Source organism: Chelonia mydas, chromosome 11, assembly GCF_015237465.2.
Source record: "Chelonia mydas isolate rCheMyd1 chromosome 11, rCheMyd1.pri.v2, whole genome shotgun sequence".
NCBI classification, from domain to species: domain Eukaryota; kingdom Metazoa; phylum Chordata; order Testudines; family Cheloniidae; genus Chelonia; species Chelonia mydas.
The window spans coordinates 1,019,351-1,042,896 of NC_051251.2; the positions used below are offsets into that span (position 1 = coordinate 1,019,351).

Consider the following 23,546-nt stretch of genomic DNA (forward strand, 5'->3'; position numbering starts at 1 on the left):
AGCTTCCTGCCTGGTCTGGCTCTGCTCTGTGCCCCCAAACTGACCCGCAGGTCCAGCTCTGAGGTGGGGGGAGGAGGGGCAGGAGCCCCCCCAGCCATGCATGGGGGCACCGCTAGCCCTGCCCTTTCAGCGCTGTCCCCCCTGCAGGGATCTCGCTGGGGCTGTGGGTTCCTGGGCTGCCCCTTGGGTGCCGGGGCCCTCCCAGGCCTGGTTCTCCGGCCCCCGGCCATGGCCCGAGCAGCCCGCGGGGGTGGCAGCCTCAGGCGGAGCAGCCCGGGCCCCGCTCCTGGTTCTACCTCCGGCTCCAGGGCCCATCCCCAGCTCTGCTCCGCTGTCCTGCGCCCGCCCCAGTTGGGGCCGTGGGCCGGCAAAGCCAGCGGGCCCCGGGGAGGAGAGGCCGGACGCAGGCGGCCGGGCAGCCTGGGGCCCTGCTGGGGGAGGCCGTAGGGCTGGGCCCACAATCGGTGGTGCCAGCTCCTGCCCCGCTGGGCATCCAGGCCCCGGTCTCGCCTCCTTCTCAGCGGGCTCCAGGCCTCGGTTACCAGCCGCCCTGGGCCCAGCGAGCCGGGCTCCTGTGGGGCAGCTCCGGGGCTCGCTGCAGGTGCCAGCGCCAGCCCCCTGGTCCCGTGCCAGGGGGTGGGGTGAGGCCAACCCCCCGAATGCAGCCCTGAGGCTGGGGGGCCGGGGGTATGCAGCATTAGGGTCAGGGTGAACTTCAGCAGCCTGCACCTCTGAGCCAGGCGCCCAAGTCAGGCTTCACAATGAGAGGGGTCCCGGATCCACCGGCCTGGTGCCCGCCTCTGGCTCTGGGGGGGAGCCCGGCTGTGCGCCAGCCCCCTTCAGGCCACACATGCCCTGGGGCTAGCCCCTCAGCTCCCCGCCTCTTGGGATCGACCCTGCGAACCGCCAGCACCCCTGGGTCACACCATGACCCCCCAGCGAGTCCACCAGGGCTGGACGGAGCAGGGAGCCGTGTACCCCCGGGGGAGCAAAGCCCCTGCACCCTGCTGACCCCGAAGGGACTCTCAGCCCGGGGGCGGGTGGGGGGTGACGGCAGCAGGGGGTTATTAGCCATAGTACAGAGCCCTTCGTTACCAGGGAGAATGGCAACTACAGCAAAGGCCATGGGGTCAGGCCAGAGCCCTCAGCGCCCCCCCCAGGCCCAGGTCAAAAGAGACTCCTGCGTCCAGCAGCCCCCCTGAACAACCCCCGCCTCCCCCCACCTGCCTCCCCCGACACAGTGGGGCAGACGGGCATTAGCCGCTTGGCACCAAAGGTCCAGGTAACGGCGTGGCCGTTGTTTTGGGGGCGCTACAAGGGGCCTGGCCCAGACACCCGCCGACTCGCTGGTGTCTACAAAGAGCAACCCCCCCGCCCCTTTACCCATGCAGCTGATAGGGGAAACTGAGGCACACACAGTGTTGCTACACATTCCCATGCCGCCACACAGAGCCAAGCTCCCAGGTTCTGCATCCCCGCCGCCCCACGAGGACAGGGGCTCTGGCCCCATCCCTTCCGGCTGCGCTCGCTGCATGGCCCGGGGCTGCTTTGTCCCCGCAGGCGGGGAGCCTGGGCAGGCGGCTTATCCGCTGCGGGTGCTACAGGCAGCCCGTCCCTGGGGGCTTTGGTCTCCAGCCCCATCCCGAGGGGCTTGTCGCTGGTCCCCAGGTGCCAGGGGTGCTGCCTGCCCCCTTGGGCTGTGCCCGGCGTTTTCCATGCTCCACTTCAGCAGACAAATGTCACGGGGCCAGCGACAGGGCTGAGGGTGGGGCCGGTGGCCGGGCTGTGGGGCGTGAGCCCTGCTGGGGGACACTGGCTCTTGCGCCTTACCCCACAGCAGGTGGGAACACTGAGCCCAAGGCAGACTAAGCAATTGTGGGGAGGGGGGCTATAGTCTTTTTATGGGGGAGACAGATTCCTGCTTCAGGCCCCCAGTGGGTTCCCACCAGGGCAGGGAGCCCCCCCAGGGCCACAGTCTCCTCCCCGACACATGAAAAACCCCCCCCACACACACACACACACGCTTCATTCACCACCCCTCACTCCGGGTTCATGCCCAGCCCATGCACTGAGTAAGGCCAGGCTCGGCCCAGGGCTGCTTAGATGCAATTCCTATTAAACCCCCAAACCCACATGGGGGTGTGACAAAGTGGAGATTTCCCCTTATGTTGTATGTTACTGGTTTGCATGAATGCTGTGTGTGCCTCAGTTTCCCTGCATAGTGCACCCTTGTCTGGGTGGTGGGAATAAGCGTGTGTGACTTTTGCAGAGGCTGCTCCAGCTGCCTGCAGGGATGCTCTGGCCGCCCCTTCATAGCCTGAGACCTAGGAGGGGGATGCGACCAAGTGACTCTTGGCCCGGGAAGCGAGACAAAGGCCAGAGGAGAAATGGGCAGGGGCCAGGCAGCTGGAAGGAGTCGGTCTTGGCTGCCTTGGGGCACAGCGGGAGGACCAGAGCCCTGGGTCTGGGATCCTGTCATCTAATAAACCTTCCCTTTTCCCGGCTGGCTGAGCGTCACGTCTGACTGCGGAGTTGGGGGGCAGGACTCTCTGGCCCCCCCCCAGGACGGACTCGCTGTGGGAAGCGCAGGGAGGGGCAGAGGAGGCTGAATGCTCCGAGGTCAGACCCAGGAAGGGGGAAGCCGGGGGAGCTGTGTGTCCTGCAGACAGGCTGCTCCTAGAAAGGAGACTCCCCAGAGTCCTGACTGGCTTCATGGGGAGCCGTTCCAGAGCATCGCCTGGGGACGCTGTGACGTCAGGACCCTGGGGCAGATCGCAGCCAACCTCCTGCATGGGGAGGCAGAAACTGGCCCCATATGAACTCCCGCCAGCCAGGGCAGGTGTCTGGAAAAACATCAGGCCGGTGCTGGCGCATCCCCCAGCGCGCTCTGGAACTTGTTCCGGGGTAAATTCCCCCCGTTAAGCATGAGCCTGACTGCGCCTTGCAGCAACGCCCAGCCTGGGAGCGCGCGGCCTTCTGCCGGCCAGCCTGGCGAGCCGGCCAGCCTGGCGAGCCGGCCATGCGCTCTTTGGGTAGCCGGAGGATTTTATGTTTGTATTTTGTATAATTTAAAATGAAGGATAAAAAATAATAGGGCATGTATTCAATGTCTTGACGTAGGACTTGACCAGATCCTGCCAGCCACCCTTTCTGACGGCAGACAGGAACGGCCTCGTGGGCCACTGGTAAAGATGCATCAGCCAGAATCTGTGTCTGCGCTGATTTCAAGGCAGTGACAGACCTTTTAGGGTCACCACGTTGTTGTAGGTTTAGTATTTTGAAATAAGTAAAAGAACGCCGTGACTGTTTTCTCCTGCATTGCAATTGGATGTTCCCGTTCAAATGTTCTGTGTAAATCAATCCTGTGTTGTGTGTGAATGAGGAATGTGTGTGTGAGAAGATAAGTGTGAAGGCCTCACTGGACCAGATGTTCTAGGGAGGAACCGGAGACAGATGCAAGGGTGCCAGGAGATTAAAACACGCCCCTATTGACGACTCCTATTGGCAGGCACCTCGCACTGGGGACAAGATAGCTGTGATCAAAACCAGCCTGGGGCAACTCCCTGAGAGACTGATAAAAGAACAAGATAAAGAATGAGAAGAACAATTTAAGAAAACGAGCACTTGTCAAACAGCGATTGATTACAGCATGACAGTGCAAAACTCATTGGTCCCAATGAAGGAAGATCACTATATAAACCGGGTGCCTTGCCATGAAACTTTGGGTTCGTCCTGCCAAGACTTCCCCAGAGCATGGTGTCGCAACCGACAGAACCTGGCTCCTCCCTACCCGTGATCAACCGAGCTGGCCACTAGATTGATCCGGACTCGGGCCTGGTAACTAGAACCTCGACTGGCAGGACTGCGTGTGCGTGACTGAACGCACATGCGAATTGTTGGATCTTCAACAAACACAGCCTGTTGCCTTTTCCCTTGAAAACGATCCTGTGTGCTTCTTATCAGCATAACGTTTGTTCCCGTCGATGTCACCTGGGCTCAACACCCCCTTCCCGGCTCTGTGCAGCTGAACACAGAGCTCCTGGAGTCTCACTGGAACATGTGTTTTCTAATCCTTGAGCCATTCGCGTGGCTCTTCTCTGCCCCCTCTCCAATTGAGCCACATCCCCTGGAACGGTGGCACAAGCACCGGGCCCCGGATTCCAGCAGGGCCCCACACAGAGGTAAAATCACCTCCCTGCAATTTCCTCCTCTGTGCAGCCCAGGCTGGCAGAACCCCTTTGGCCAGCGGCGCCCTGGTTCTCCACCATGCCCCCCAGGAGCGAGTCCCCCCGCCGAGTCCGTAGGGCCCGCACTCGGCTCCCAGCTGCACTCAGTTACAGCTCCCTACATTGAAACACGGAGCGTTTGCTGGCGCCGGTTACCGGGGGATCCAGCTCGCTCTGCAGATCACTGATAAATACGTTGAACAGAGAAGGGTCAACAACCCGGCCCAGCAGGGCCCCCGGGAAACACACCTGCCCGATGCCGAGTCGCCATTTACAAGCCACGGGGAGACCCGGCCATTCCCCAGCCGTTGATCCATGTAACGAGCCCCGCGTTCATTTTATCTATCAACCCACGCGCAGCACCAGGGCCAACCCCCCGAGTCGGTCACATCCTGCGAGTGCCTTTACCCCAGCCCGGCCCCGTCCTGCCCCCCTGCGAGGCAGAGGCAGTGTTGGGCAGCTGAGATCCCCGCAGAGGTGACAGGGGCTGGTACAGGCCAGTTTGGTGCACCGGTAAGAAGTGGCCGCCGGTACCGGCCAGTACACAACCGACATTAAAGCACTGTGCTTTACCGTCATTGCCCCTTTTGCCCCCCCGGCCACTGAGATGGCCCTTGCTAGCCCACAGGGCCACCCAGGCTACCCCCACCCCCTTCCCAGCACGGGGGCCGCCTGCCAGCCTGGCGTTTTAACCCCACAGGGGCCTGCTCCAGTTCTGCTGCGATTCCATAGGTGGACGTGGACAAAGTGTCATGGAGTGTGGGGGAGTCCGGGGCCTGCACCCCTCTTCCTGGGATTCACCGGGACTCTCAGCCAGCCAGTAAAACGGAAGGTTTATTGGACAATAGCAACACCGTCTAAAACAGAGCTTGTGGGTACACCCAGGACCCCTCAGTCAAGTCCTTCTGGGGGGCAGGGAGCGTAGACCCCAGCCTTGGGATTCCCTATGTTCCATCCCCCAGCCCCAAACTGAAACTCCCTCCAGCCCCTCCTCCTCTGGGCTTTGTCCCTGTCCGGGGCCAGGAGGGCACCTGATTCCTTTGTGCTCCAACCCTTTAGCTCTCACCTTGCAGGGAGGAAGGGCCAGGCCATCAGTGGCCAGGAAACAGGATGTCGGCCATTCTCTGTGTCCAGACCCCTGCACACACCTGCCCTCTAGGGCTCTGCAATGATCATACACCCTTACCCCACCCCCTAGAGACTTAAGAACCGCCTAGGGGAAACTGAGGCACCCCCACACTATTCAGAGGAAACATTAAGAACAGTCCCACTTCATCACACAAGGGCTGGCCGCAGGCTGGATTCCTTCTCCTCCTGCTCGGGGCAGGTCTCGCTGCCGGATGCTGTTTGCTGGCCCCAGCAGCCATCACAGCCCATGCGCCAGCAGCCTGCACGTGACTCCAGCGAGGCGCCCAGTTTAACGCTGCAGGGGCTGGCCAAGGACGGTGCAGACCCGACAACCCCCTCCCAGCGCCCCGCAGCCTGGCCAGGGGGGCTCGAGGGGCAGGACAAACACAGCCAGAGGCCCGGCCTTGGGCCCACGGACAGAGGGAGGGGCTGGTGCCGGCTCAGCAGGGCTGTGACACCCCAGGGAGCAGGTTTCCGGGCTGGGCTGAGCCGGGCAGGGGACCGGATCCACCCCACAGGGGAGGGGCTGATGCAATTGCGTTAATGTCTGTCTATGGAGTGGCTGGACAGGCCCAGGGCATGGCCTGGCCAGAGCAGCTAGCTGGACTGCAGGGGGAGCTGAGCCACGCACAGGCCGGGGCCGCCTGAGAACCCTGAGCCGGAGGGGGAGGCCGTCGGTCCCCAGCTCCCAGCGGGCCCCTCACAGGATGATCTGGTTCTTGAAGCTGCGGCTCAGCTCCTTGTGGGGCAGGACGATGGAGTTGAGGATCACGACCTCTGCGGGGATGGTGACGTTACAGCCTGCGTGGGGAGACCAGAGCCACTGTCAGCTGGGGGCGAGCCGGAGGCCCCGCCCCACAGGAAAATCACAGCTGGGGGACCCGAGGCTGCCCCCCATGCACCCTCCACAGCCAGGTCCTGGGGAGCGGGGAGGAGAGCAGGGGCCCAGGGCCGGGGGGGGTCAGACCTACCCAGGATGGTGATGGAGGGCGTGAGCCTGCCGTCCCTGAAGAGGGTCTCACTGTCGATTTTAGCGTAGGGGTCGTTGGGGTTCGGGTCACTGGGCGTCCCCTCGACCCGGGCCCAGCGCCCGATGGTGCTGTCCCAGCCCACAATGCTGTTGAGCACACAGGTGTGATCCTGGGGAGAGGGTGGCGCAGGGTGAGGGGTGCTGCAGCTCAGACAGATCACAGAGGGGGCACCAGCCCTGGGCACAGCCTGGCCTCCGGGTGGGGAGCCAGAGAAATGAGGTGCAGTAGTCTAGTGGCCTGTAGCAGCGGGGCTGCAGGTCGGGAGTGCGGGGCACCGGCAGAGGAGCGGTGGGAGCCCAGGGCTGGGCTAGCAGGGGGCCGTGTGTTGGGATTGAGGGGCACAGGCAGAATTCGGGGGGTGGGGGGGGGTCAGGGCTGGGCTAGCAGGGGGCTGTGGGTCGGGAGTGAGGGGCCCCAGGGCTGGGCAGTGGGGGGTTTTGTGGGGTTGCCCAGGACAGAGGGGCCTTGGCAGAGCTGGGGAACAGAGGACACGGCTCCCAGCCGTACATGCGGTTGGCTGAGCTGATCTGGGAGCTCACGCTGCCATCTCCGCCCATAGCCGGGGACTGACAGGCGCCCCCCTGCCCTCCCCCAGCGGGGCCCGCCCCTACCTGCAGCGATGCCCCGTGCAGGATGATGGACTCTCGCACACGCACGCCGGCTCCCACCGTCACCCCCTTCCCGATGGAGACATTGGGGCCCAGCTGGAGCGAGAGAGCAGGGCAGGCAATGAGCAGCGTCCGCCCAGCCGGCCCAGAGAAACCCCCCTCCAGGCCGGCGCTGGAAACACGCTGCCCCCCCCGGCCGGCCCAGCCCCAGCCCTGCACTCACCACGGCGCTGTGGTCGATGGAAGCTGTCGGGTGGATGTACACGTTCCCTGCAACACAAACAAGGGTGAGGGGATGTGGGTCTACCCCACCCCCCTCTGGGCTAGGCAGGGAGAGGACCTGCCCAGAGCCCAGCCACAGCCTCTGCCCTGCAGACCCCCCTGTGCCCACAGGGCAGGCCTAGCGCCCACGGGTCTCATCCCCGGCTGGGACCCCTCGTGGCGAGAGGGGAGCCCGGCTCCGGCCCGGGGTGCGCAGGGCCCAGCTAGCAGCGAGCCCAGCCGAGCTGGCAGGGGCAGTGTGTGGGAGGGTACCTCGGATGGTGGGCCCCCCGGGGCTGTTCCGGGCCAGTCTCTCCGGGTGGCACTGTCCGTACTGGCTCAGGTACAGGCGGCTGGCGTAGATGGCAGAGCTGGGGGGAAAGGAGCGAATCAGTGACCGGGCCCCACCTCGCAGCGTCCGAAGGAGCCAGCCGGGCAAGCGCCCCCGCGGGGGCCGGCACCACAGTCAGGCAGCGCCTAGCGGCGAGGCTGCTCCTCCAGGGCTTCGACAGGGACCCCCCGACTGGACCAGGCCTGAACTGAGCCCAGCTCCGAACAGTGCAAGGGACACTGCCGCCCACCCGCTCCCCCCCCGCTGGCCAACACCCACCCAGCCGATTTGATCTGGCTCCAGAACCCGTCGGTTTTGTAGACGTAGAGCTTGCCGCGCCCGGCCAGCGCCGTGAAGACGTCCTGCTCCAGCCGGATCACCTCGGCCCGCTGCCAGCCGTTGCTGCTCTCCTCCCTGCCGGGCAAGAGGCACAGGGTGAGGGCGAGGGCTCTGCTGGGGGGCTGAGCCGGGATTACTGCCCCTGGCATGGCCATGCACCTGAGCAGCAGAGCAGGGCTCGGGCTGCCGAAATCCCAGCTCCCTCTGCCAGCAGCCAGGGCCCCTTCTGCAGGCCCCAGGTGCGGGCAGCGGTGCCAGCAGGAATCCAGCAGCTCCAGCACTCACCACCTGCCCCTCCCCACTTTGCAGAAGGGCAGAAGGAGCCGTGGGAGGGGGCTGCCAAAGGGAACAGCCTGGCCATGGCCCCGAGCCAGATTCTGTTTGGGCCTAGTGGGGCGAGACCAGATCTGCTGGCAGCTGGCGTGGCCAACCCGCGGGCTGCCCGCTCTGCGCCTCCATCCAGGGCAGGTGCTAAGCACGGCACCGGCTCCTTCCCCAGCCCTGTGCTCTGAGCCCACCCCTGACTGCCAGCGCCTCGGCTGGCTGTGTCCGCGGCTGGCCCAGACAGGCACAGCCTGGGCCCCCGGCAGGGACAGAGCTGGCAGGTCAGGAGCACCTCATAAGTGCCCCGGAGAGCGACACACCCAGCATCAGAGCCCCTCCCGCCCCAGCAGCAGGTGCTTTTCAGGGCGAGATGGGTTTCTCCTCTGCCCTGAACTCCCACCTGTCCCCCTGCACAGAGAGTGTGGCTGGGAACGGCCCGTGTCACGGTCCCTGCTGCAGGGCGAGCCCTGGGCCCTGTGATGCAGCAGTGCAGGGAGCTGGGGGGCCCCCAGGGCCGTTGTCCCCCGAATGCCCAGGAGCCCGATCCCAGCTCAGCACCAGGGCTTTAGCGGAGCAGCAGGTGGAAGCAGGGAGCGGCGAAGTGGGGCTCCGGGAGGGAGCTGGTGTGATGAAGTGGGACTGTTCTTAATGTTTCCTCTGAATAGTGTGGGGGTGACTCAGTTCCCCTATGAAGTTCTTAAGTATCTAGGGGGTGGGGTAAGGGTGTATGATCATTGCAGAGCCCTAGAGGGCAGGTGTGTGCAGGAGTCTGGACACACAGAATGGCCAACACCCTGTTTCCTGGCAACTGATGGCCTGAGCTCTTCCGCCCTGCAAGGTGAGAGCTAAAGGGTTGGAGAACAAAGGAATCAGGTGACCTCCTGGCCCGGGAAAGGAACAAAGCCCAGAGGAGGAGGGGCTGGAGGGAGTTTCAGTTTGGGGCTGGCTGGGACATGGAGTGAAGTGCAGACGTGGTTGTCTGGCTCACTGCCCCCCGCCCCCAAAATGGACCCAGCTGAGGGGTCCTGTTCTCTGCACCTGCAAGCTCTGTTTTAGACCATGTTCCTGTCATCTAATAAACCTCTGTTTTACTGTCTGGCTGAGAGTCACGTCTGACTGCGAAGTTGGGGTGCAGGACCCTCTGGCTTCCCCGGGAGCCCGCCTGGGTGGACTCGCTGTGGGAAGCGCACGGAGGGGCAGAGGATGCTGAATGCTCCGAGGTCAGACCCAGGAAGGTGGAAGCTGGGTGAGCTGTGTGTCCTGAAGACAGGCTGCTCACAGAAAGGCGACTGCCCCAGAGTCCTGACTGGCTTCATGGGGAGCAGTTCCAGAGTATCGCCCATTGGACTCCGTGACAACTGGTGGCAGCGGTGGGATGTACTGCACCCCGTGGATGGCGCTTCCTGCAGTAAGTGACTGGGGAGCAGTAAAACGAAGGGGGATTGACGAGGACCAGGCGTGCTGAAGGCTCAGAGAGGAGCGGTTTCAGGGGGCGGTAAACCCCTGGGAGTGTGTGACCAGCGAGAAGGACTGTGCAGTAATGGGGTCCCCCTGGGGACTGCAGTGAGCAGGCTCAGGGGTGGAGGAGCCTGCGGCTTGGCCCTGGGAGAGAGAAGGACTTTTGCAGTAACAGGGTTCCCCTGGGGATTGCAGCGAGCAGTCCAAGGGGCGGAGGAGTCTGCAGCTCGACCCTGGCAAAGAGGTGGTGACCTCGAAAAAGCTGGCATACTTGGGGTTCTTCCTGGAAACCGTGGGGAGCTGAGAGCACACAGGCTTGTGAGTCCACAACAACGTGGGAAGAGCGGAGTGACGGCCTGTCACTGTTTCCTTAAGAAGGACATTGTAACCCGATGCAGAAAGCGAGGGTTGAGCATTGGAAAGTTCACCAAGGCACAGTTAATCGTGCAGCTGCAGGAGGAGGACCGCTCTAAGGGACAGATTCCTGACCCAAATGGGGCTATCGCAGGATCTGGGAGCAGCTGGAGTGGTAGCCAGGCATCGCCAAGACTCCTGTCCCCGACCAGACGAGGGTCTTCACGATCGGGTTCCCCATCCGGGGATCGGAGATGCATGGGTTGGAGCTGAGTCCGAGAGAGCAAGAGGACTGTGAGAGACAGCGAGAGCCCGAGAAAGAGCTGCAGAAGCAGCAGCAGCATGAACTGGCGGTGGGGGAGCGGAGAGGCCTAGGGGACCTCCCAGGTGTGAGTGGGGATAGACCCCGGGGGGCCAGTTCCGCAGGGAACCTCGAGACTAAATTGCTGCCCCTGGTTAAGGAGTGGGGGGATGTGGATGCCCACCTCACTGCCTTTGAGCAGGCTGGAGATCTGAACCAGGGGGACCCTGCGGAAAAGCCCCGGTGTCTAGCTCCCTCGCTGGGTCCCAAGGCCGTAGACTCCGTCAGCCAGATGGATGGGGAGGTGGACGGGCTCCCACTCCTGGTCCCAACCTATATGTCTGTGTGGAGTTTCCTGGGGTCGGGCCCCTCGGACCCCCAGGGGGAGCGGAAGGTGATGGTCAATGGGGAGACATTCCTGGGGTGGCGAGATCCTGGGACAGAGAGAACTGTTGTCAGGCCCTGGGTGGTGCAGCCTCAGATGCTGAGGGGCTGTGTGAGCTGGGTAAGGGTCCCAGGGATGAAGCCCCTCGCCCTGCCTACTGCCCAGATCCCTGTGCAGACCCAGGAGGGGTCAGGCTGGCTGGTTGTTGGGGTTCTCCGGGATATCGGCTGCGAGACCCTGTTGTGGGGTGACTGTGTCTCTTTGGGACAGGATCCAGACCCTGCTCCTGTAACTGCCAAGGGTTTGAATTTGAATCCAGGGAACCAATCGGTGGAGAGGGAAATGGTCAGTGAAAATGCAGATGACCTGGCTGGCAGCAGGGAGGAGCGGCTAGGCTCAGGCTACCTGCCTGCCTGTAACCAGACCCCTGGGGCTGGGTGGGACAGAGAGATGCTCCCTGCGCCCTTGCACACTGGAGAAGGGGCTCACGCTGGCTCTGATGCTGTGAGGAAAGCAGCGAGCTCGCTGCCTACCCTCACTGGGACAGCAAGGGCAGTGCTGAGCAAGGGGGAAGATAAGACCCCAGCTGAGTGGGGGGAGACACAGGCAGGGCAGGGGATCTGTGGGGAGTGGCAAGGTGTTGGTAAGGAAAGTCTGGATGAGCCTAGGCAGCCTTGTGAGCCGATGGCTGTGTCTAGTCAGCAGGGTGGGAAGGCGAGGAGAGTGGAAGATGAGTGTCCCTGGACCTTACCTGTTAGCTGGGTGGAGAATTGGGACAGGGAAGGAAATGTGCCTGTGTCTGTCAGGGGTATTGACTTGCCTATGGAGGGAGCTACCCTGATCTCCAAGCAGTTGTCTGTGACCAGCATTGTGTGCTGGGACAAGGGGAAAGAGATCCCAAGCTGTGTGTCTAGGAAAGGAGAAAGTGTGTCCGGCTCTTCTTTGTCTGTGGAGCAGACAGAAGGGGCCTTTCAGCCTGTGATGGTTGAGGATAGTGCAGTTGTCTCAGAGTTGGTTCTGGATTCAGCTAAAGCCCAGGAAGGGAAGGGTCCTAAGTTTGGGTCTGCTCAGGAGAATGGCCCTGTAACTAGGTCGCATCCAGTTAGTGTCTATGTAAAATCCCAGAGCCCAGACAATTCTGGTGCTTGTATTTTGCCTGTTGCTAGTGTTTTGTTGGGAAAGGGTGTCGCAACTCTGTCTAGTCAGGGTGAGATCCTAGCCAGGGCACAAGGAGAGCATGAAGGTGTGTGATTGTGTTACCTACTGAGGGTGTGGAAACCTGTAGCAAGAAGGAAAAGATTCCTGAACTTGTGTGTGGCAAAGGGAAGGAGAATGCTTCTGACCTTTTCTCTAGGAAGTCTGTCAGTTTGCCTGAAAGGGGATTGTGTAGGAATCCGCCGGATGGGCCAGAGGTAATTCTGGATGTAAGGGAGACCCAGAAAGAGTCTGTTGTTGCTCAGGGAAGTGTTCCTCTAGAGCAAGCCCTAGGTAAAGAGGGTAAGGGCAGAATTTCTGTGAGGGGTGAATTGTTGCATAGAAAAGCCCTAGGGAAAGGAATCCTCATGGAGTCTTTGCAAGCAGTTTACTGCCACTGAAGGGTGTGAAAGTGATTTAATCAAGACAGTTTCAGTTCCTAACAGCCAGAAATTTTCTGTTGTGAATGGATCCACTGACTGTCCTGTTGAAAGATCCAGTGTGGAGAGCCTTGAGAAGGTCTCAGATGAAGTGAAAGCTGTTAAGAAAGTTAAACCGTCCTATAACCAAGTGGCTGTGTTTGGCCAGCTTGATGGGGAGAAGACCCAATCCCAGTTTGACCCCCTGGGGTTTTGGGGTGGCCAAAGGGCACGGGCCGCATAAACCTTCCCACATGTGGCCTGTGAGTGCTATCGACCACCCCCGACCTAAGGGAGAGCGTGAAACTGGAAGGGCCTGGTGTAACTCCTACCAAGGAATTGGAGAGATGCTGGGGCATCCATGGGAACGTTGGTGGCTTCGAACTTCCCCAGGTCACTGGCTAAAGTGACCCCGCTCAGTTCGATCTCGAAGGGGGGAGAGATGTGATGAAGTGGGACTGTTCTTAATGTTTCCTCTGAATAGTGTGGGGGTGACTCAGTTCCCCTATGAAGTTCTTAAGTATCTAGGGGGTGGGGTAAGGGTGTATGATCATTGCAGAGCCCTAGAGGGCAGGTGTGTGCAGGAGTCTGGACACACAGAATGGCCAACACCCTGTTTCCTGGCAACTGATGGCCTGAGCTCTTCCCCCCTGCAAGGTGAGAGCTAAAGGGTTGGAGAACAAAGGAATCAGGTGACCTCCTGGCCCGGGAAAGGAACAAAGCCCAGAGGAGGAGGGGCTGGAGGGAGTTTCAGTTTGGGGCTGGCTGGGACATGGAGTGAAGTGCAGACGTGGTTGTCTGGCTCACTGCCCCCCGCCCCCAAAATGGACCCAGCTGAGGGGTCCTGTTCTCTGCACCTGCAAGCTCTGTTTTAGACCATGTTCCTGTCATCTAATAAACCTCTGTTTTACTGTCTGGCTGAGAGTCACGTCTGACTGCGAAGTTGGGGTGCAGGACCCTCTGGCTTCCCCGGGAGCCCGCCTGGGTGGACTCGCTGTGGGAAGCGCACGGAGGGGCAGAGGATGCTGAATGCTCCGAGGTCAGACCCAGGAAGGTGGAAGCTGGGTGAGCTGTGTGTCCTGAAGACAGGCTGCTCACAGAAAGGCGACTGCCCCAGAGTCCTGACTGGCTTCATGGGGAGCAGTTCCAGAGTATCGCCCATTGGACTCCGTGACAGCTGGCAATAAATGCCCCATGGAGGGCGCACGTGCCCAGGTACTGCCGCAGGCTGGGAGAGGGGCGACAGAGACTTACCCAAGGCAAGAGCACCTGGTGCAGGTCAGGCAGCGAGTGAGGATGGCAGAGGAGGAGAGAAGGTGGGAAAAGAAAGAGATGGAAGATGAGCGTGGTGGCTGCAGCCCCAGGCACCAGGCCGGGGGGGCTGGGGGGGCACTCACAGGAGCAGCTCCTGCTCGGTTCTCTGGAAGACCTCGCCGATGTGCTGGAAGATGGTGGGCGTGAACAGGTAGATGCCGCAGTTGATGATCTCGCTGACGAAGGTGCTGGGCTTCTCCACATAGTGCAGGACCTGGGGGGCAAGGTGCCATGAGCGCCCCAACCTGGCTCGCCAGTGCCACCCCACCGGGCACCAGCCAGGGCGAATGCTGGGAACTGGACACAGGTAGCTGGGAGAGCAACGCTGCATCGGGGCCACAGCACACGATGCTCCTGCCCCACACGGGCCAAGGCACCCCACAGCACGGCCATCACCCAGCGTGGGCAGCGCTGCCCATGTGGTCCCAGCCCCTTACCTCACACGTCTCTGTGTTGGCCACGATGCAGCCATAGTTCAGGGACTGCTTCCTGTTGGCCTGTGGAAAGGGGACAGCGTCAGCGGGCTCCATGCCCAAGGAACCTGGGCAGAGGTGTCCCGAGGCTCCCAGCCGGCCACCTGCCGCGGAAACCCAGGGCAGCCCCCCGCTCACCGTGGTGCCCAGCATGACAAAGCCGTGCGGGTCTCCACGCTGCTGCTGGAAGGCCAGCATCTCTGGCAGGGGGAACTCCGAGCACACGTCTGCATTGAGGACGAAGAAGGCCTCGGGACCACCCGACAGGATCTGGTCTCGGAAGTGATAGATGCCACCGCCCGTGCCCAGCGCCGCATACTCCTGCAGGTACCTGTGTGACCAAGTGGGAACTTTCTTAATCTTTTCTCTGAATATTGTGTGTGCCTCAGTTCCCCCTGTGTGTTACTCAAGTATCTAGGTGGTGGGACAGGGGGTGTGATCGTTGCAGGGACCCCTAGAGGGCAGGTGTGACGCCGAGTGGCTAATGGGGCACGGAGACCAGCCGACACCCTGAATCCCGGCAACTGACAGCCGGGCCCCTCCCCTGCCAGAACCAGCCGGCGTGCTGGAGAACAGAGACCAGGGGACTTGTTTGCCCAGGAAGGAGACAAAGGCCGCAGGGGGGCAGCTGGGGGTGACGGAGGCTGGGCTGCTAGAAGGGGTCAGTCTCCTGGTTTGGGATTGGTGGGGAAGGGGACACCCAGAGCTCTGGGCCCTGGATCCCCCCAAGCTGGACTTTGCGGCAGGTCCCTGATTTCTGTGCTCCAAAGCTCTGTCCTACGCTGGGGTCCCCATGACTAATAACCCGTCTGTGCCCCATGCTGGCTGGGAGAGGGGGGCAGGGCCCTTTGGGGAGGTGTAAGGCTCCCCAGGGGTCCTGTCCAGGGGGACTCGCTGTGAGGTGGGGAGCCGGGGGCTGAATCTCCGAGGTCAGACCCAGGAGGCGCTGAAGCCAGGCAGGCTCCTGGCCCTGGTGAGCGGCCCTGAGGGCAGACGCTGCCCCAGAGCCCTGGCTGGCTTTTCTTAGCGTGGTTCCCAAGCACTCAGCCTGCAAGTCTGGGACAACCTGCAGGCCAAGTCGGGGCATGGCCAGAAGTTTCCCTGCTACGGCAGTGTGACTAACTGGGGGGTTCCCTTGGTTTTTTCTTGGTTTTCCTATGGTTTGCATGCAGAGGGGGTGGGACTCAGTTTCCCTGGGTGTTACGGGTTTAACGAGGGGATGGGAGAGGGAGTTTGTTGGGACACAGGACCGGCGAGGGAACTTGGGACCCCAGCCAATGGCCTGGAGAATGGAGACCCCAGCGACTGGGGACCGGGAGGCCCAGCTCAGGAGTCCCAGCTGGGTCTGGCCAGTGGGAGGACAATGGGCTGCGGAGAGAGGACCCCGGTGACCTGACCAGCCGGGTCCAGCCAGAGGGGCCAGAGCACAGAAGCGGGGAGAGGGGCCCAGGCGACCCTGTTTACCAGGAGAGAAGACAATAGACAGAGGGGACTTGGGTTCGGGGATCTCAGAGGTCCAGCTGGGAAGCAGGGGGGCTTGGGACTGGAGAGAGGGAGCAGGCAGAGCCCACCTGGATGCAGGAGAGACTTAGATGTACTGGGCTGGGGGAGGCCAGGCCTGAGGGCCCTGAGAGTTTCCTGTGCTGGGGTCAGATGCTCAATAAACCCTCCTCTGTTACGCTGGCTCAGTCTCGCTCCAGTCTAGAGAACAGGGTTGCGTTATTCCCTCTGGGAGTTGAGGCCCTGGGTGTCCAGAGTGAGTGGACTCCCTGAGGGGCCCAAGGCAGAGACAGGCGTGCTGGAGGCTCAGAGAGGTGCGGCTCCAGGAGGTGGAGGGGCTTAACCCGAGAGAGAGAGGGTGGCCCCCGAGAAGGGCTGTCACACTGAAGGGGGATCCCCACAGGGACCATATGGGCCAAGAGTGGGCACGACCTGTGAGTCCGTGACAGGCAGCACCAGTGCAGCCTCGGGACCGTGAGGGGGACACAGGACAGCTGTCCCGGGCCCTTCTCCTGGGAGCAAGACTTCTATGGCAGGGGAGGGACAGGACTCCTCGTCCCCACGCTCGGGGGGCTCAGCAAGTGCAGAACAGACCCAGGGGAATGGCAGCATCAGACTGGGACCCTGTTGCCCAGGGGCCTGCAGGGATCCCACAGGGACAGCTGCCTGGCCACATGGGGCTGGGCTCGGGAGGAGGCGGGGGTAGCCCGGGGGTGCTAAAGCAGGAGGCTCAACCAGACACCTCAGGCTCCAGAGGGGATCCCAGCTGGGAAGCCTGACTTCAGCACCAGGCAAACAGGGGAAACGACAGCGAAGAACAGAATTACCAGCCACGGAGATGGACACAGATTGTGGGACCGTCAACATGGCGTTTGAAAGGGAAATCAGGCCTCACCAATCTACTAGAATTCTCTGAGAGGGTCAACAGGTGCGTGGACAAGGGGGATCCAGTGGATAGAGTGTACTTAGATTTTCAGAAAGCCTTTGACAAGGTGTGACGCAGCAGGGAGGGGGGAGTGTTGACCTGGGAATGTGGCAGGGGAGTTTCAATGGGAGACCGGAGAGCCGGTAACCTGAGTCGGGAGGGGGAGGTGACACCTCTGCCCAGGAATGTGAACAAAGGCTGCAGGAGGGAGCCTACTGGGGGGGGTTTAGTTTCAGTTTGGGGCTGGGTGGTGGAACGCAGGGAACCCCAGGGCTGGGGTCTAAGCTCCCTGCTCCCCCAAAAGGACTTGACTGAGGGGTCCTGGTTGTACCCACAAGCTCCGTTTTAGACTGTGTTCCTGGTGTCCAATAAACCTTCCGTTTTACTGGCTGGCTGAGAGTCTCAGTGAATCCCAGGAAGAGGGGTGCAGGGCCTGGACTCCCCCACATTCCGTGACACAAGGTCCCTCGCCAAAGGACCTTAAGCAAAGTGAGCTGCCATGGGGTAAGAGGAAAGGTCCTCTCATGGGTCGGTAACTGGTTAAAAGACAGGAAACAAAGGGGAGGAATAAATGGTCGGTTTTCAGAATGGAGAGAGGTAAATAGTGGTGTCCCCAGGGGTCTGTGCTGGGAGCGGTGCTGTACAACACAGTCATAACGGACCTGCAAAAGGTGGAAAACAGCGAGGGGGCAACATTTGCAGATGGTACAAAACTACTCAAGATAGTGAAGTCCCAGGCAGACTGCGAAGAGCTACAAAGGGATCTCTCGAAACTGGCTGACGGGGCAACACAATGGCAGATGAAATTCAGTGTTGATCAATGCAAAGTGATGCTCATTGGAAAACATCATCCCAACTAGACATATACAATGATGGGTCTAAATTAGCTGTGACCACTCAAGAGAGAGATCTTGGAGTCACTGTGGAGAGTTCTGTGAACACATCTGCTCAATGGGCAGCAGCAGCCAAAAAAGCGAACAGAATGTTAGGAACCATTAGAAAAGGGAGAGATAAGAAGACAGAAAATATCCTGTTGCCTTTGTATAAATCCTTGGTACGCCAACACCTTGAATACTGCGTGCAGATGTGGTCGCCCCATCTCAAAAAAGATATTTTGGAATTGGAAAAGGGCAACAAAACTGATGAGGGGTATGGAACGGCTGCCATATGAGGAGAGATTAATAAGACTGGGACTTTTCATCTTGGAAAAGAGACGACTAAGGGAGAATATGACAGCGGTCTATAAAGTCACGACGGGTGTGGAGAGAGTGACTAAGGACGTATCATTTACTCCTCCTAACACAAGAACTATGAAATTAAGAGGCAGCAGGTTTAAAACAAATAAAAGGAAGTATTTCTTCGCACAACGCAGAGTCAACCTGTGGAACTGGTTTTCAGGGAATGTTGTGAAGGCCAAAACTACAGTAGGGTTGAAAAAAGACCTAGATACGTTCCTGGAGGACAGACCCGTCAATGGCTCCCAGCCAGGATGGGCAGGGACGGTGTCCCTAGCCTCTGGGGCACCTGGCATTGGCCACGATCAGAGGCAGGATTCTGAGCTAGATGGACCTTTGGTCTGGCCCAGTGTGGTCACTCTCCCACCCAGCATGGAAAGCCCCCAGGCAGGAGGCTCCTTCCCACCCACCTGATGGGGATTTTAAACTCCTGCTGTGCAGACACCAGGAAGCGGCTCAGGGCTTCGGTGGGCTGGTAGAAGCCCACGAGGAGAATCTCCTTCAGGCTTGGAACCTGGGAGGCCGGACACACATCGGTTAGGTGAGAAGAGAACCCAGCCCCCAGCCCCAGGTGACACCTCCCCCCAGGGCCAGGACTTGCCCTCGCCCTCCCATGGGCTCAGGCTAGCATTTACCCCGGGCTGAGAGCCGTGGAGCCGAACGACCCTTGTGCCCTGCACAGGTGGGCCCAGCCCTTGCACGCGGCTGGCCCGTTACCTTGGTGCAGGCCTCGATGTGGTGCTGGATCATGGGCACCCCAGCCACCGGGAACAGCGGCTTCGGGACTTCGAAGGACAAGGGCCGGAAGCGAGTCCCTGAGGGAAGGAATGAGGGGCTCAGGGGACAGCAGACATGGAGGGTTTCCCGGCCAGGCCGGCTCACCGGCGCTGCACAGACCCCCGGAGACCCCCGGGTCGGCTCCTTCCCACCACCAGACAGGTAGCCAGGAGCTTTCGGGGCCAGCCGCAGCTCCCGCTCCACGCACCGCGCCCCATGCCAGGGCCACGAGGCAGGCGCACGCGCGCATCAGAGCAGCCATGCCAGCCCAGCATCAGCCAGGCGCAGCGGCCACTGGGCAGCGCCAGGGAAGCCAAGCCGCGGCAAGGTGGCCAGCCCGGGGGGCTGAGCCCCAAGGGATGAGCGGCAGGGCTGAGGGGAGCAGGACACAGGAGGGGCTGGCAGCCGCGTGGAGCAAAGGGGGTGAGGCAACGGCGGAGGGAAGAGGGGCGAGGCCCCGGGGTGCTCAGGGTCCAGCCGGCCGCGGCAGAGGCCAAAGCCGGCGGAGCCTGGGGGGACGCGAGGCCCCGGGGCACGGCAGGGGCTGGCGGGAGCGAGGGGAGGGGCCGGCGGGTCCTGGGCAGGATTGGCGGCGCTGTGGGGCGGACACCACCCCTGCCCCGGAGGAACGGGGGCCGAGCCCAGGGGGCCGGCAACGCGGGCGAGGGGCCGGGTCTCACCTTTCTGCGGCCCCCCGATGAGGATCACGGCCTTGAGCATCTTCACAGACCTGCCGTGGAGACAGAGCGACTGGGACAGAGCCCCCGAGCCCCCAGCCCGGCCCGCCCAGCCCTCGGACCCCGCCCCACGGCGCCCCCCGAGTGCCCGGGACCCCGCCCCACGGCGCCCCCCCGAGTGCCCGGGACCCCGCCCCACGGCGCCCCCCGAGTGCCCGGGACCCCGCCCCACGGCGCCCCCCCGAGTGCCCGGGACCCCGCCCCCCCGAGTGCCCGGGACCCCGCCCCCCGGCGCCCCCCCAGTGCCCGGGACCCCGCCCCACGGCGCCCCCCCGAGTGCCCGGGACCCCGCCCCCCGGCGCCCCCCCGAGTGCCCGGGACCCCGCCCCACGGCGCCCCCCCAGTGCCCGGGACCCCGCCCCACGGCGCCCCCCCGAGTGCCCGGGACCCCGCGCCCCCCCAGTGCCCGGGACCCCGCCCCCCCCCGAGTGCCCGGGACCCCGCGCCCCCCCAGTGCCCGGGACCCCGCCCCCCGGCGCCCCCCGAGTGCCCGGGACCCCGCCCCACGGCGCCCCCCCGAGTGCCCGGGACCCCGCCCCACGGCGCCCCCCCAGTGCCCGGGACCCCGCCCCCCGGCGCCCCCCGAGTGCCCGGGACCCCGCCCCCCGGCGCCCCCCGAGTGCCCGGGACCCCGCCCCCCCGGACCCGCTACGCGCACCGCCCCCCCGCGCCACCCTGGGGGGAGGGGTCGGACCGAGAAGGGGGGGTCTGGGGGGGGGGTCGGAGCGGCGAGGCCGGGGGGTCCTGGGCTGCCCGTTACCGGGGTGACGGCGGGTCTCGGCGAGGCTCCGAGCGGCTCCACTTCCGGCCACGTCAGCGCCTCCGGCCTCGCGCGGGGCCTGCCGGGAGTTGTAGTTCTAGGAAGGGGGGTCAGATCCGGGGGGCGGGGCACACAGCCGGGGGGGGGGTTGGGTCAGATCCGTGGGGCGGGGCACACAGCCGGGGGGGGGGTTGGGTCAGATCCGGGGGGCGGGGGGGGCGGGGCACACAGCCGGGGGGGGAGGTTGGGTCAGATCCGTGGGGCGGCGGGGGCGGGGCACACAGCCGGGGTGCAGGGGGGTTGGGTCAGATCCATGGGGCGGGGGGGGGCGGGGCACACAGCCGGGGGGGGGGTTGGGTCAGATCCGTGGGGCGGGGGGGGCGGGGCACACAGCCGGGGCGCGGGGGTTGGGTCAGATCCGTGGGGCGGGGCACACAGCCGGGGTGCAGGGGGGTTGGGTCAGATCCATGGGGCGGGGGGGGCGGGGCACACAAGCGGGGCGGGGGTTGGGTCAGATCCGTGGGGCGGGGCACACAGGCGGGGCGGGGGGGTTGGGTCAGATCCGTGGGGCGAGGGGGCGGGGCACACAGCCGGGGTGCAGGGGGGTTGGGTCAGATCCGTGGGGTGAGGGTGGCGGGGCACACAGCCGGGGCGGGGGTTGGGTCAGATCCGTGGGGCGGGGGCCGGGGCCGGCCCGTCCTGAGCCCACCCCCAGCAGCCCAGGGCTGTGGGTCGGGCACCCCCAGGGCTCTGCTGGGAGCCCAGCGCACAGGTGGGGGGCCAGGCCAAAGGGCCCCTGGGCCTTAGAAGCGGGGCGCCCCATCGCCCCCTGCCCCGGGGCCCTGCGGGGACTCGGCCCCAGGACAGCTGGAAGCAACCGGGACCCCTGGAGGCGCCGTTGCCCCCGGGCGCCGGGCGGGGCAGGCCTGGACCCCGGCCGTACCCGGCAGCCCCACGGCCGGCACCGGGCTCCCGGGGGCAGCAGCATCCCGAGCCGGTGAGATTGCGAGGGGCTGGCGGGCTCCGAGCCAGGGCAGGGACGGGCCCCCGGCCAGTGCACCTGTCAGCAGCGCGGCCGCAGGGGCCCAAACAAGCCCTGATATGGTCAGGCCGGGCTATTAATACCCGTGACGACAGCCGGCTGCTGGCAGCCCCATGGGTGGGGGGCCAGGGGCCGGGGGGGGGGGGGGCCACACAGCCCGCCCAGGGCGCAGCGCTGGGCAGGGGATCCGCAGCCCCTCAGCGTGGGAACCAAAGGGAACCCGAGCCCCGGGACTGGGCGTGCGTCTCCCTGGGGAGAGGGTGCTGGGCCCACACTGGCGGGCGTACGGGGGGGAGTCTCGCTCCCTCCTCGGCCGGGGCGGATTCCAACAGGCTCTTCTGGTCCCGCTCCTTGAGACACCCCGAGGCCAAACTCCTTTCCGACAGGCAGCCTCCCCCCGGTCTCTGGGATCGGCTGCAGGGACCCGCCGAGGACGCCACCCCGTCACCAGGGTCAAGGATTCGGCCCGGGCTGCACGGCCCGCAGGGGCACCAGGATCTCTGCGAGCAGGGGAGACGCAGGGGGACTGGCTGCGAACCTGCTGGTGACACCAGGATCCAGGGCAAATCCACGACCACGGACCCTGGATCCTCGGACATGAGGGAGCAGGGGAGGGAGTCCCTAAGGGAGGGACAAGGCGCCCTGCGGGGGGGGGGGACCTGCCTTGGGGAAGTCCCCTGCCCCATTGCTTAGAGGTGGCGGCGGGGGGGTCACTGAGAGCATGAATTTAGCAAGTTTCCAGGAGGCCTGGACGGGTCTAAGGAGAAAGGGACCAACCAGAGTGAATGCAAGTTGGGGGGGGGGGTGCTCCCTGGGGGCAGATTACCCCACGCCTGCCCGATGTGTGACATAGTGAAGTGCCCCCCCCCCCGCATGTACCCCCCGTCCTGCCAGAGCACACCCCTGTGACGGGCTGGACCCCTTGGGAAGCCACCGGATGTGCTGAGATACCCCGAGTCTAGCTGTTCTGCCAGCCTGGGCCCCCGTTGACCTGTCTTGCTGAGCCAGGCTCCGAAAACCTCCTTGAACTCACACCCAGGCAAGGCCACTCCCGGCTGCAGATCAGCTCTGGGAAGACTCCGCGTAAGAGACTTGCTCCAGTAGTCAGATGTCCCCTCCCTTGGGGTGCAGACCCACGGATCTATTACGAAATTCGCCTGTTTCCTCTATGTGGAGGGAGGTGTGCACACGTCTCCCCCCCTCCCCAGTTAGAAATGACAAAGGGGGTTTAATAATAAAACAAGTTTTATTAACTCTAAAAGGCAGATTTAAGTGGTAAAAGGGTAACAAACAGAACAAAGCAGATAACGAACAAATGAAACCAAACATGCAAACTGAGCTAGTCTCACTAAAGACATTGGTGACAAACAGGATTTCTCCCCCTAGATACTGTTGCAGGCAGGTTGCAAAGATTCAATATCGATCCAATTTGTGGAATGACCCAGCCACTCCCAGTCTCTATTCAAACCCAAGTTAATGGGATCTAATATGCGAACCAGATACCATGAACTTGGGTTTGAACAGAGACTGGGTCATTACACCTATTGAATCTATTTCCCGAAGTTACGTATCCTCCTCACGCCTTCTTGTCCACTGTCTAGATGGGCCCGCTTGATGATCACGACAAAAGTTTTTTTCTCCTGTTGATAATGGCTCATCTTAATTCATTAGCCTCTTACGTTTGTACGGCAACTTCCACCTTCTCTCTGTGTGTATATCTCTCTTCTTACTCTATGTTCCATTCTGAAGTGAGCTGGAGCTCACGAAAGCTTATGCTCAAATTGGTTAGTCTCCAAGGTGCCACAAGTCCTCCTGTTCTTTTTAGTTGAAATACAGATACATAGTCAATATTCCTAACTTCAGACACAGAAATGATACAGGCATACCCGCTGGATAATCCCATTCAGTAAATCACAACCTCTCCAGTGAGCTCTGCCAGGAGCCATCTTGCATAGAGTACATCTCAGTTATGTTGTATTCATATCATAAGCATATTTCATGAATAATATGGAATGACACGTCTGTCTCGGCGTCCCCGGGCGATGCTCTGGATCTGCTCCCTACGAAGCCAGGCAGGACTCTGGGGAAGTCTCCTCTCTGGGAGCAGCCTGTCTTCAGGACACACAGCTCACCCGGCTCCACCTTCCTGGGTCTGACCTCGGAGCCTTCAGCCTCCTCTGCCCCTCCCTGCGCTTCCCACAGCCAGTCCGCTCAGGCGGGGTCCTGGGGGGGCCAGAGGGTCCTGCCCCCCAACTCCGCAGTCAGACGGGACTCTCAGCCAGCCAGTAAAACAGAAGGTTTATTAGACGACAGGAACATGGTCTAACACAGAGCTTGTAGGTGCAGAGAACCGGACCCCTCAGCTGGGTCCATTTTGGAGGACAGTGAGCCAGACAACCACGTCTGCACTTCACTCCATGTCCC

At 62.7% G+C, this 23,546-nt stretch overlaps 1 protein-coding gene across 3 annotated transcripts; it reads right to left on the reverse strand.

Moving 5' to 3' along the window:
- Window positions 1–5,908: 5,908 nt before the first annotated feature.
- Window positions 5,909–20,179, reverse strand: GMPPA (GDP-mannose pyrophosphorylase A). Of its 3 annotated transcripts, none has more exons than XM_037912815.2 (14): window positions 20,081–20,179; window positions 19,264–19,313; window positions 18,524–18,621; window positions 18,217–18,320; window positions 14,285–14,477; window positions 14,111–14,170; window positions 13,757–13,887; window positions 13,614–13,628; window positions 7,865–7,999; window positions 7,528–7,625; window positions 7,217–7,263; window positions 6,997–7,089; window positions 6,326–6,494; window positions 5,909–6,155 (listed from the first exon to the last, which is right to left on the reverse strand). In XM_037912815.2, exons 2-14 carry the CDS (start codon window positions 19,301–19,303, stop codon window positions 6,055–6,057), a joined length of 1,284 nt encoding a protein of 427 aa, XP_037768743.1. In that variant the 5' UTR covers window positions 19,304–19,313; window positions 20,081–20,179; the 3' UTR covers window positions 5,909–6,054. The 3 variants fall into 3 exon arrangements, with proteins under 3 accessions (XP_037768743.1, XP_043380875.1, XP_037768744.1); XM_043524940.1 differs by having other exon boundaries at window positions 19,264–19,316; window positions 20,081–20,122; XM_037912816.2 differs by lacking the exon at window positions 13,614–13,628.
- Between the last annotated feature and the right edge of the window lie 3,367 nt (window positions 20,180–23,546).

Bases quoted from the DNA above. Each gene is read 5' to 3' on its own strand.
- GMPPA (XM_037912815.2), bottom strand. From the start codon at position 19,303: ATGCTCAAGGCCGTGATCCTCATCGGGGGGCCGCAGAAAG. The intron at 18,321-18,523 runs GTAACGGGCCAG...CCGGCCTCCCAG, and splicing joins ACATCGAGGCCTGCACCAAG to GTTCCAAGCCTGAAGGAGAT. The intron at 7,264-7,527 runs GTACCCTCCCAC...TTTGTGTTGCAG, and splicing joins CGGGGGGCCCACCATCCGAG to GGAACGTGTACATCCACCCG.